The sequence below is a fragment of the Phycodurus eques genome, chromosome 3 (genome assembly GCF_024500275.1).
Source record: "Phycodurus eques isolate BA_2022a chromosome 3, UOR_Pequ_1.1, whole genome shotgun sequence".
Taxonomy (NCBI): domain Eukaryota; kingdom Metazoa; phylum Chordata; class Actinopteri; order Syngnathiformes; family Syngnathidae; genus Phycodurus; species Phycodurus eques.
Window position 1 is genome coordinate 29,778,188 of NC_084527.1, and position 13,489 is coordinate 29,791,676.

The window sequence follows — 13,489 nt, forward strand, 5'->3', positions numbered from 1 at the left end:
TGTTTGTCTTTTTGTTTATTTTGCCCCTTGATAAAGACATAATTCAGCGTCATTAATGGCGACACTTCCCGAGGACATACTCTATTCTGGCAGTGACATCACACTTACAATGAGGGGGGAAGATCTGTCCATGGCTATGACAGTGCGATTAACCCTGCGAAGCAGGCGTTCCATGATCAGCTGAACGTGTCCTCTGGTCGGACCCTACACAAATGCAATCACATGTACAATATTACAGAGGTATTCATTTCGTGAAAAGTACTGTGGTAAACTACTCAAATTGTGTAATGTGCGATACATAATAACTCAAATTATGTATAATGAACGCAAAAAGTTTAACCTACTCCAAGCGAAAATGTGAAGGGAAAAGAGCAGATACGACAAAAGAAACACTCCATGCAAAACAAACAGGGAAACTGGCTGGTTAGAAGGGGATGATCATGATCAAACATTGAACTTTTACTATAACTCAACCCAAACTAGAAATTCAAATTCCCTCAGACATTTTAAGGGGAAATAGAGAGAAAAACCTGCATGTTTTGTTGTAGGAAGAATGAGCAAAATAATCCATCCATTCATCCATCTTCTTCCATTTATGCATGTTCAGTCTGAGGGGGAAGCTAATTCCCTCTTCCCTGACCTTTGTGTTTTATTTTTTATTTTTTTGTCCTGTTCAGCTGTTAGGTCAAGCAGAATGGAATATTTTAATCCCTTTTATGCCGGAACAGTTTTACTGTGTCACAGTGGAGTTTTTAAGCTGCCGCTGTGGTTTCTTAGTATTATAATTGATATTTATTGAGAATCAGAGTCGATCAGCCGAACAGAACACAGTTTCTAGAGGGGAGTGAGAAAAGAAGACAAAAGACAAAGCACTAATTGTAAACAAGATGAGACAAGTAAATCCTTATATATCTAGAACAATTAAACATTAGATATGAATGTTGTATGGTGCAGTAGTGCTACACCCTGTGAGGGAAGGACAAGACAAGGACAGGAGAAGAAGCATGCAGGACAAGGGTCGTGAACACGGCTGTACAACTGAAGTGTGTTGGGAGTGACTATATAAATTATAATTATAATTATTTCATTATTTATTCTTATAATAAGTCTATTGGACAAGAGTGTGAGTGAGGGGATACCCAAGCAATTCGCATATGAGTTATTTGTCGCCCCACACCCAGCGAAAAAGTCCCAGGGGCATGTGCCTGCGGACACATGCAAGTGAATTGACACAGTTTCGCATGCACAATGACTGACAGAGGTGTCCTGTAAGTGCTGTGCCTGCACTGCTGTGGCTGCGGACTCCACCCAATCAATCGAGAGGCGGGATCGGGCCCAGGAGTCCACCCAAGAGCAGCCCGGCGGACGGGACACATCCCACACCGAGGGCAGTCCGCCGGCCCCACCGAGGCGCTACGGCAACCAGCCACCCGGAGGAGGCCGCAGGGACCCAATGCCACCCCCCCAGCCAACCCCCACCCCACAATGCAGCCAGTCCACACCCAGGCCGAGGGTGGGACGGTGTCCCTTGTATGTTGGAAAGGAGGACGGATAGGGGCGCCCGACAAGGGAACAATAAGAGGGGGGGAACCCAGGGATCATGACAGGGGAGCCCCAACGCCAAGCAGTCATTCAGCCCGGGGGCCCCGGCCTCAGGAGCACCGCCATGAAGCTAGTGAGAACCCACCTCCCCCATTGTTACTATGACTGCCAGGTCCCCGACTGGCAGTCATTGGCCCTACCCTGTGTATCAGTGCTCCCCTGAGTGGTGTGGTGCATTAAAATCTGGAGAGGCCAGTGAGCCGGTGGGGGCAGGGCTCCCAGCCACTGCTGCCTAACAGCCAAATCCGCCCTACCCAAGACCCACCGTCCCCCAGAGATGGGTGTATGTGGTGCATTAAAAGACACGTGGGGATGAGTGTGTGTGTGATGCATTAAAATCCAGGGGGGCAGGCAGGGCGCCCGGACCGGGAAACAGCACTGACGTGCTGAAACCCGGTTCGACACCCGCACCCATACCAGTCCCCCAGGAACCCTTGGATATGTATGTGTGCCTAAATGTGACTTGTGAGAAAAATATTTACAGTGAGTGGTGCGCTAGGTGAGTGATTAAAAGGCATGGTTCATGCAGGTCCGGCCCATCAGGCAGGACAACCACAGGCGAAGAGGGCCGCCCCACCCAGCCCCACAGCACCGACCACAGAACCCCCCCGCCCCCGCCCAACATTCCAGCCAGTACACTCTTCCCTGACCTAATCTATACACAGCTTGTGACTATAGGTCAAGGTGGGAAGTTGGATATACCGGTGAATCCAGAACGTTGCGCCTTTGAGCTACACTCCTTCATCACACAGACCGATGCAGAGTCTGCATAACTGCGGACTGGGAACTGTTGCAGTGAGAGTTGGAGATCCCGGCTTGATGAACCCAACAGGCGCAGATCATCTGAAAAAAGCAATGAGGTCACCAAACCAGATCCCCCAAAGTCTCAGCTGTGCCTTGAAATTTTGACCAGAGAGGTTATGAACAGAATTAGTGACAAAATATATAACGACAACGGCGGTAGGGAAACATTGCCCACTCTGTTGGGACGGGACGTGGTCAAAATTCTGCCAGAGGTGGGAGTCAAAACTTCTGACAGGGGACGCCGGCAAACATTCACAACAGACCCTCACTTTATGTTTTGAGTCTGGCAGGTGTGACTTCCTCTCCCACCATTGCAGCTCCAACACACCACCAGGTGGTGATCAGTAACACAGCTGTGCCCCTATTTTTGACCCGAGTGTCCAAGACTTGGGGCTGCAAGGTCCATCATTGATCTGTGGCGTACAGTATCTTGCACATATGAAAACCCTTTCTTGAACATAGTGTTCAGAAGTCCAATGACAAAGCACCGTTCAGGTTCAGTTTGGGGGCGGGGGTAATTCCTCCCAATCAGGGCATGACTGGCATTGCCCACATGAACATTAAAACTCCTAAAGTTCCCAAGCAGAACAAGGAAGTCACCAGCGGGAGCGCTCTCCAGCACCCCCTCCAATGACTTCTAAAAGCTTGGGTACTCTGAGCTGCTGTTTGATGCACCGGCACAAACAACAGTCAAAAAAACCCTTCCCCAACCTGAAGGCAGTGGGTGCTACGCTTTCAGCCACCGATGTGAACCCCAACGTACAGGCGCCAAGCTGGGGGGGCAATAAGTTCAGCTCCAGCTTGTCCCCTGCCTGAGAAGTGACGTTCCACATCCCGAGACCCAGCTTCTATAGCCAGGGATTGGACTGTCGAGGCCACCACCCATCTCACCTTGCAACTGACCCCCTAGCGCTCAGCCTCAGGTGGAAAGACCATAGGATGGAACAAAATAATAACAACAACCACATCGACATACATTTGTTATGAGTGTGTAAATGCTTCTCTGTCAGTATTCCTTCAATAGGAAAATTTTTTTTCAAACGCACAAGAGCATTAGTATAAATGCTTGTCTCTCTGCATTCACATGGACTTGTGTGTTTGAGCAGCATATCCACTCATTTATGCACCAAATCTGCACCATTTTGACTATTTAGACTTTTCTTTTAATGTGTCTTCTATCTGTATATCTATAAACTCAGGCCATGTGTGCCTGTAATCTTCTTTTGACAAGATGCTTCTGTAATTGTATCCTGAGGTGCCAGCCATTTAGATCTGTTAGTTTGACTACTTACCACATCCTTGCGATCCAGAATGTCCAACATCGTGCTAAGCAGTTGGACACAGGCCTCATAGTCAGGTTTACTGGAGTGATCATCCAGCTGCCCACTCAGCTGGTCATTGACAAGAGGCAGAAGCACATCTCGACAATCTGTGGAAACAAAGCAGAGAAATGTGGTCACGGGATAACATGCTGATTTTCTAGTCCCTGTAGGGGCTGTGACAAAGCTCTATATGAGTGTGAGGCAGTGGTTTCTGTTTTCATTGTATCTTGTGTGAAATTTCATTATGTGGCTTCAGGCTTCAAAACACCTACCTGGCTGCATGAAAAGGTCACTCTCCACCATTTTGCACATGCAGCCCAGCTTCTGACGCACAAGCTGAGAGTCAGGAATGCTCTCAATAAACTTTGTAAGCAGAATGCTGTAAAATGAGAATGCATTTCAATTCCTATGTTGTAATTATCTAAAAAACAAGCAGCTCACATGATTTGTTCTTGACATTACAGCAGCAGGATTGAGAGAAAAATCTCAGAAATAATTCACAATGAAATATCATTCCTAGCTGTGCAGGCCCACTTGAGAATTACCTTAACTCCACAGGATCAAACACAGACTGGATGTCATTAATGATGCTGGGGAGGTATTTCAATATCGCCCCCTGAAAATACAAAGTGTAGGCATAATAATGGGTTTGCATAGTAATGGATTTGCTTGGTATAGTCTATACAAACGTCATAGCAGAGCATCTCTTTACCTGGCTGACAATGCCGGCAGGTAGCCTACAAGTATTTTACAGATCATTGATTTGCTTAACTATTCCAAAATTTGACTAGTTATACAGTAATGGATAGCTACAGTCACTTACAGGCCACAGTGTTTGGCAAGTAATCAATGAAGTAACATAACCACACAACTCAAACCTTTATTTTCACTCCCTCATCAAGTGGTCTGTCCATGAGAGTGTTGAATGACAGGAATAGAGAACGAATCGAGTTGAAGAAAGCATCCCCATCTTCACTGTTTCCATAGAATCTGTCAAGGTAGATAACATTACAAGCTATTCGTCCAAAAGAACCGTATGAGTGGGAGTATGAGCACCTCTTAGATACCTTAGGTAAAGTATCCGTGACTGGACAATAAACCTGAACAAATATTTGAGAGCCTTGAGTGCCACATAGAGCTTCTCAGTCAGAAAAGGCTCTTCTGCATGGCCTACATAGTGGTTGAGAACCCTGGTAAGCTTCCTGAAAATGCAAAAAAAAGTTTGACCTTAGGTCTTCTGTTAATTACACTATAAGGTAGGAGGAGAATCACACAAATCAAGGTGTTGTGTTGCGAGCAATTTAAGATGACTCACATGTAGGCCAAAGTGGCACTGAAGTGCTTGTTAATGTAGGTTTCAAGGACTGGGTTAAAGTGCTGAAATTTAATGTCACCAATCAGCGTGATAATGAAAACCTACAGAAAATGAAGGAGTAAGGAGCTGAAGAAAAAGTACATTTATTGTGTGATGAAGTGCAGTCTTGCCAAAAGGTAACAGGTGTCAATCAAAAACTAACCAAGGCGTTGAACACCAGTGTGTCATAGGTGTCCTTTTCTGAGGTCTCCATCATGATGTTGAACAGAGCATCCAGAGTGTCCTGGAGAAACTGTGAATAAAACCAAAGCTTATTATAAAAATGTCATTAAAAAATCTAAACTGTCTATAATATATAGCATCATATTAAATATTTAGTGTGACATTAGCAGCGTAGAGCATCTACTTTGACTATCTCCCCTCCTTCGACCTCCATCAGCCTCTGCAGGATCTGGTCAAGATCGTCTGGGTTAGACCTCCAGTTCAACAGGCCGAGGAGATCAACTAAAGATTTGTGAACATAAATGAACTCGAAATTTCAATTACATCAAGACAACTAGATCGGCTTCAATAAACAAGACTGTCAACAGAATATAAGTAACAAGAGAACAGCTCAATTAAATTCAAACAATGTAGCAGCGGAGGTGATGTGGGCTGTGTTGTGCAGCAGCTATCCAATGTAAAACTTGTTTCATCTAAAAAAAATTACAACCTCAATTCCAATGAAGTTGGGGCGTTGTGTTAAACATAAATAAAAACAGAATACAATGATTTGCAAATCATGTTCAACCTATATTTAATTGAATACACTAAGAAAGGCTGCAACACGTTCCAAAAAAGCTGGGACAGGGTCACGTTTACCGCTGTGTTACATCACCTTTTCTTTTAACAACAATCAATAAACGTTTGGGAACTGAGGACACAAATTGTTGAAGCTTTGTAGGTGGAATTCTTTCCCATTCTTGCTCGATGTACAGCTTCAGCTGTTCAACAGTCCGGGGTCTCCGTTGTCGTATTTCATAATGTGCCACACATTTTCAATGGGAGACAGGTCTGGACTGCAGGCAGGCCAGTCTAGTCGCCGCACTTTTTTACTACAAAGCCACACTGTTGTAACACGTGCAGAATGTGGTTTGGCATTGTCTTGCTGAAATAAGCAGGGGTGTCCGTGAAAAAGATGTTGCTTGGATGGCAGCATATGTTTCTCCAAAACCTGTACGTACCTTTCAGCATGAATGGTGCCTTCACAGATGTGTAAGTTACCCATGCCATTGGCACTAACACAGCCCCATACCATCACAAATGCTGGCTTTTGAACTTTGTGTCCATAACAGTCCGGATGGTTCTTTTCCTCTTTGGCCCGGAGGACACGACGGCCACAATTTCCAAAAACAATTTGAAATGTGGACTCGTTGGACCACAGAAAACTTTTCCACTTTTCATCAGTCCATCTTAGATGAGCTCGGGCCAAGAGAAGCCGGCGGTGTTTCTGGGTGTTGTTGATAAATGGGTTTTGCTTTGCATAGTAGAGTTTCAAGTTGCACTTACGGATGTAGCGCCAAACTGTATTTACTGACATTGGTTTTCTGAAGTGAGCCCATGTTGTGATATCCTTTCCACATAGATGTCGGTTGTTGATGCAGTGCCGCCTGAGAGATCGAAGGTAACGGGCATTCAATGTTGGTTTTCGACCTTGCCGCTTACATGCAGTGATTTCACCAGATTTTCTCTGAACCTTTTGATGATATTATGGACTGGAGATGATGGAATCCCTGAATTCCTTGCAATTGTACGTTGAAGAACATTGTCCTTAAACTGTTCAAATATTTTCTCACTCACTTGTTCACAAAGAGGTGAACCTCGCCCCATCTTTGCTTGTGAATGACTGAGGAATTCAGGGAAGCTCCTTTTATACCCAATCATGGAACCCACCTGTTCCCAATTAACCTGTTCACCTGTGGGATGTTCCAAACAGGTGTTTGATGAGCATTCCTCAACTTTCTCAGTCTTTTTTGCCACCTGTCCCAGCTTTTTTGGAAAGTGTTGCAGCCATAAAATTCTAAGTTATTGATGATTTGCTAAAAACAATAAAGTTTATCAATTTGAACATTAAATATCTTGTCTTTGTACTGTATTCAATTAAATCTAGGTTGAACATGATTTGCAAATCACTGTATTCCGTCCCAACTTCATTGGAATTGGTGTACTTATGAACAAGAGACATTTAAATTTTTAGCCAGACAGATTGCGAAACAGATTAGGAAACAAAAAAAGCGCTTTGAAATACCGTTCTGAGTAAGTTTAGTGGAGCAGGTAAGTGTGGAAATCTGGAAGCTGTCCTTAGTGACAAGGATCACTCCTGAATGGTGGAACTGCTTTCCTGTTTGTTTCTCCTTCTCCCGCACTTCAGCCCAGGTCCCTGGCAAGGCCAGATAAACCTTTGTATCATCTGCCCTTTTCATGTCAACCTAAGAAATTCATAAAATAGGGAATGAGTCTTGAGGGAAACAAATCAATGGATATTTAATTACATACTTACTAAAGAGAGTTTCATAATTAATCTACACTGTCAGTTGCGCACAGACTATGGATTTTTTTGAGCTGTCGGATAAGTGTTATAGTCTGCGATTATTTATTTTTTTAATGAAAGTACAAGCCTTGTAGACTACCTTATAGACGATAGGCTCGTGCCTTCCATCCCTGAGTGTTGTCCCATCTCCTCTCATTAGGCGGACAAAAGCCATACCAAAGGGTTTTTCAGATTTGTCCCTAGCTGAAGGATACAGAGGAGCAGAAGCTGAGCTCTGTTATAATTAAATGAGGGTACTTGTCATATAAATAAGTCACAGTAAGTCACATTGACTCACAGTCCTGGGAGGATCTATGTCGAAACATCACCCTCAGGTGACAGCGGCACACGTCTTCAATGGGAATTGTCACCTTGTAGAGAGGAGGTAAAAAATTGAGGAATTACAGCTGCAAAATACATGATTATGCAGACTTACTTCATCAGCACATTGTAGCTCGCTGTCTTTCCTTTAAGATTAGTTCATAACACTGAGCTATCTTAAGTCAATTTTCCGAACAAATTTGAACCATGGGGTGTCATGCTCAATGGTGCACATGGTTCCATGACATAAGCTTACCTTCACTGTTTCATTCCAACAGGGTTGCTTCACCTGGTAGTAAATGACAGACTTGTACTCTGTGATACCATCGTAACCAGCCCCAGGAAATATTGCCTTCTATAAAATGAAAATTGTAATTAATATTAAGCCATGTGGCAGGAATAACGACTTCATATGCGTCCAGATGAAAGCTTCTCCAGCGTTTTTATTACACAGATTGCACAGTGGTTTGTGCTCAAATTTATGACACACCTTTCTGCTTTGGCCTGTCTACAGTACATGTACAGTGGTGTGAAAAAGTATTTGCCCCCTTCTTGATTTCTTTGTTTTTTGCATATTTGTCACCCATAAATGTTTTCCATCATCAAACACATTTAAGTATTTCTAGTCAAAAACAACACAATTAAACACAAAATGCAGTTTTTTTAAATGACGTTTTTTATTTTTAACTTGTGTGAAAAAGTGATTGCCCCGTAAACCTAATAACTGGTTGGGCCACCCTTAGCAGCAACAATTGCAATCAGGTGTTTGCGATAACTTGCGATGAGTCTCTTACAGCGCTGAAGAGGAATTTTGGCTCACTTCTCTGCCGAATTGTTGTAATTTAGCCACATTGGAGGGTTTTCAAGCATGAACTGCCTTTTTAAGGTCCTGCCACAGCAACTGCATTGAGACTTTGACTAGGCCACTCCAAAATCCTCATTTTGTTTTTCTTAAGCCAGTGAGAGATGGATTTGCAGGTGTGTTCTGGATCAATGGGCTGCTGCAGAACCCAAGTTCCTTCCAGCTTGAGGTCACCAAGAGATGGTCGGACATTCTCCTTCAGGATGTCTTGGTAGAGAGCAGAATTCATGGTTCCATTTATCACAGTAGGTCTTCCGGGTCCAAAACACCCTAATCCCATCACACTACCACCACCATATTTTACTATTGGTATGATGTTCTTTTTCTGAAATGCAGTGTTGCTTTTACACCAGATGTAATGGGACAAACACTTTCCAAAAAGTTCAACTTTTGTCTCATCAGACCACAGAGTATTTTCCCAAAGTGCTTGGGGATCATCAAGATGTCTTTGAAAATTGAAACGAGCCTTTATGTTCTTTTTGGTCTTGGAACTCTGCCATGTAGGTCATTTTTGCTCAGTCTCTTTCTAATGGTGGCTTCATGAACATTTACCTTAACTGAGGCAAGTGTGGCCTGCAGTTCTTTGGATGTTGTTGTTGGGTCTTTTGTGACCTCTTGGATGAGTCGTCGCTGGGCTCTTGGGGTAATTTTGGTCAGCAAGCTCCTCCTGGGAAGGTTCACCATGTTTTCGCCATTTGTGGATAATGACTCTCACTTTGGTTCGCTGGAGTCCCAAAGCTTTCGAAATGGCTTCATAACCTTTTCCACACTGATAGATCTCAATTGCTTTCTTTCTCATTTGTTCCTGAATTTCTTTAGATCTCGGCATGATGTCTAACTTTTGAGGATCTTTTGGTCTTTTTCACCTTTCCATACAGGGCCATGTGGGTTTGTAATTTGTTCTCAATAATAAACACCTTCATTTAAAAACTGCATTTTGTGTTTACTTGTGTTGTCTTTGACTAATATTTAAATTTGTTTGACGGTGGAAAACATTTAAGTGTGACGAACATGCAAAAAAAATGAGAAATCAGGAAGGGGCAAACATTTCAAACAACTGGTACAACATCAATAAATCAAAACACCACTGATTGGGCAGTTAAATCACTCACTCTTCATAAGTCAGATACTAATTACATGCAGCAGTTGTTTAAATGTTGTCTAAATGTTATATACACTGCATCTATCTATTGATTGATCGATCAACACAGTAGTTGGAGCGATCTAGATCAGAGGTGTCAAACTGGTGGCCCGGTGGCCAGATCAGGCCCACCACATGATTTTATGTGGCCCGCGAAAGCAAATCCAAATTGCTCATTGTGTTCTGGTGTAATACCATTGAGATATTTGCAAGCATTTTTTTTTTAGCTACCAATCCCCCTTTGAAAATAAATTTAATCAGTTGAAAAACATGTTTTTATAGGCTTCTGATTTCAAAACTGGCTATTCATCATTGTGTTGTGTATACTCTATGTTATTACAGTGTAGGAGGTAATCTTTCATTTATATGGGTTCACAGTTGTAACGGCCCACCGAGGGAAGTCATAACTACGATGTGGCCCGTGACAAAAATGAGTTTGACACCTCTGATCTAGATAGATCGCTCGACATACAGACAGATAAATAATAGTTTAATTTTTTCAGTGACCATGCTCATAACTCAAAACACTCATGAAAACCACCCCACCCCAAAGAAAATATGGTGCTTGTTTTTTGTAAATAGCACTCTTTAATATTGTACTTTATCAAAACAGAGTAATGACATAATTAAACAGAATTTTAAGAATGAAACCGTTTATGCATCATGATTAAATGCTGTAACAAAATTAATTCTGCTTTTCCTTCTGGTGTGCCTGCCTTGGCCACGGGGAGGCAGTACTGTATGGTCCAGTCATGCAGAAACAAACAAAGAAGACTGATCAAAATCAAAATGACAATTTTTTTTTTGGGGGGAGGGGGGGGGGGGGGGGTTGGGGGGTGGCAGCCGCACGAATGTGTTTACAAACCAAATAACAACAGCTTTGTCATGCAGCTCTTACATTGTGACTGACTGATTTCAGCCCACTTTTAACATGAGAAAACACCTTGCAAGTAAGTTGCCTATGTTTTTGCTGTTGTTTTGGTAGTGGATGTGGCAAAATTACCGCACAAACACACGCACGCACGCACACACACACACACACACACACACACACACACACACACACACACAAAATCACTAAGTCTGGGCAGCTAACAGCTTCTTCATGAAGTAATTTAAGTGAATAAAGCAAATAATGTTTCTGTAGGGCCCAATACATGTGTTGTTGGTTTTTGGGCAGTTAAAAATTTAAATGGTGGCAGATGTGTGTTGACTCCCATTTATATATTTTTTTTAAATTTGATGTTCATGCTCTGATTTAAAAAAAGAATAATAATAATCAGAAGTTACTCACAAATTACTCTTTACTTGAGCAGTTTTTTCATTGAGTATGTCTTACTCTTAGTCAAGTAAATATTTGGATGACTACTTTTTACTTTTGCTTGAGTCATATTATTCTAAAGTAACAGTACTCTTACTTGCGTACAATATTTGGCTACTGTACCCACCTCTGGTTGTAGCCGAAAGCAGCTCGAAAGTTTGTGATGTTCTTGTGTTGCCGCGAGTTCAATAAAGCGACTGAAAGTGCATTGGTGAAGCCCTTCCTCCTTGACCACTTCTGAAGCCATTACAATACTATTGGTATACACAGTATCTGCACCCTGAATACATTCGGTTACATTATAGTCGCACACACTGTAGTTGTACCTGTATATTATGGCCAGTTCACTACTAGCGGATCTGGAAGTGGCTACATTTTGAGTCAAGTACTGCAGCTGGGGAAAAAAAAAACGACTGCGAGTGGCAGAGTTTGTGAAAAAAATTATTAAGGTCATATGTGTGTGTCTTATCGTGGTGTCTTCATTTTAGTTTAGTTAGTTTGGTGTAAGTTAATAAACGCACAGCCACGAACCTATTGTATTATGATGTCACATCCTAAAATGCTAACTGCTCAAGTGAATTGCACAACAAGCTCCTCATGCCTATTTTTTAATGAATACCTTATGGGGGGTTTTATACTTACAAGAAATGCTAAGAAGAAAGATGCTAAATTGAGTTTATTTAATTAATTTAATTTAATTTTAGTTTTTCTTGCCTCACTGAAAATATTTCTGGACATGAAAATACAGTTGGTTGCTCAATGTGAATTTAATAAATGAAACAGACTATCTATAAAAAGAAAAACAATTGGTCGTTCATTTTAAAGTGAAATGGCTTATTTTTTTTATCGTGTATTCATAATTGCTCTTTAACCTAGCAAAAATAGAATTTATCCGAATACTTGATTATTCGATAAATGTTTTAGTAGGATACTTGAATACTAAAATATTCGATAGCTGCAGCCCTAAACATGTAATCATCTTTTTAATTTGACAGTAAACTTCAACTGGGGGTCCCAATAAACAGCTTGAAGCCTTTTTTTAATTAAGTGTTCAATATTTGCATACTGCTGCTTATTGTAAAGTGAGTTGAATTGAGTTCACTGCCACCATACAGTGCTCGTATCTTAAGTTTGGACTCGCAAGTCTAAGCAAAAAATGTTTTTTAAAAATCCGAATGACGGCTCATATCTCAAAACTCCTAAATCGGGTCACTCATATCTCAAGGCACCACTGTATATACTGTACCTATTGAGCAAACTAAATAAAAACAAATTAAAATGACTTGTGTGGAGTTGGACATTCTATGTTGGTAAAGACCATTATTGCATTGCAATGAAGTTAAATATTGTCATGTTAAAAAACTGCATTTGCTTCAGTGGCCAATATTACCTCCATGGCATTGCCTTCATCATCATGCACACTCAGTATGACCTCCACATTCTTGGGGGTCTTCTTCTTACCACGGTCAAACTCTCCCTGCAGCAAAGTTACGTAAATATCATTCCTCACGTTCCCTGGAGAAAGGAGAATAGATGATCAGGTAAATGTGCCAACAATTTATGTACCCAACTTGCAGTTCTGTAGGCAATTAGAATGAACATGACCCTATCTATGTAGAACAAACAAAGACTTAAGTCACCTGGGAGGATGATTTCTGGAAAGCCCATTTTTCTGACGATGGCTGTGCTACGGTCCACAAAGTGAGGGTAGTCCTTCCTGACCTGTGCAAGATCCCCTGGGAGCAGCTTCAGGGTCACAAACAACCCTGCCAGCAAACATGAAAAGAAAATCAAAAAGGGCAGACAGCAAAAACTTACACACTGTAGACCCTCACGCATGATTTATTTCCCTTAAAATAAAAAGGTCAATTTAGAAACAAGCTCTAAAATCACAGGGGATAGAACGTATGTGAGCAATTCATTTTACCCTGGCCTTTGTGATTGACCTCCCTCGTGGCAATGACTTTGTTGAAAACAGCAGTGAGTGGCTCATTCTCTCCTATGACTCGAGATGGGATGAGGGGAGAAATGATGAGCTGCCTCTGACGGATGTAAGTCTCCATTGCTATCCTGAGAACGTGCATCAGGGTGAAAAAGAGGGGAGTAAAAAGGAGGATTACAACCACACATCTCATAGCTGAAAAACAAATGGACAGCAGTTTAGCGAAGGCAATACAAGGCTTTGTTTGTTTTTGTTTATTTAAATGACATTGTGAGGCTTCTTTCTACGGA

At 42.0% G+C, this 13,489-nt stretch overlaps 1 protein-coding gene across 2 annotated transcripts in view; it reads right to left on the reverse strand.

Annotated features, from left to right (window-relative positions):
- Positions 1–13,489, reverse strand: part of dock5 (dedicator of cytokinesis 5) — a 56,859-nt gene that overhangs the window by 13,665 nt on the left and 29,705 nt on the right. For both annotated transcript variants that reach the window (XM_061673058.1, XM_061673057.1), the window contains exons 12-27: positions 13,185–13,327; positions 12,898–13,023; positions 12,648–12,772; positions 8,190–8,288; positions 7,911–7,983; positions 7,713–7,816; positions 7,331–7,511; positions 5,450–5,547; positions 5,246–5,335; positions 5,044–5,144; positions 4,796–4,930; positions 4,607–4,718; positions 4,274–4,344; positions 4,001–4,107; positions 3,699–3,835; positions 109–204 (exon numbers count right to left, since the gene is read on the reverse strand). In XM_061673058.1, the coding sequence (XP_061529042.1) occupies positions 109–204; positions 3,699–3,835; positions 4,001–4,107; positions 4,274–4,344; positions 4,607–4,718; positions 4,796–4,930; positions 5,044–5,144; positions 5,246–5,335; positions 5,450–5,547; positions 7,331–7,511; positions 7,713–7,816; positions 7,911–7,983; positions 8,190–8,288; positions 12,648–12,772; positions 12,898–13,023; positions 13,185–13,327 (1,798 nt within the window). The remainder of the gene's footprint in view (positions 1–108; positions 205–3,698; positions 3,836–4,000; positions 4,108–4,273; positions 4,345–4,606; positions 4,719–4,795; positions 4,931–5,043; positions 5,145–5,245; positions 5,336–5,449; positions 5,548–7,330; positions 7,512–7,712; positions 7,817–7,910; positions 7,984–8,189; positions 8,289–12,647; positions 12,773–12,897; positions 13,024–13,184; positions 13,328–13,489) is intronic.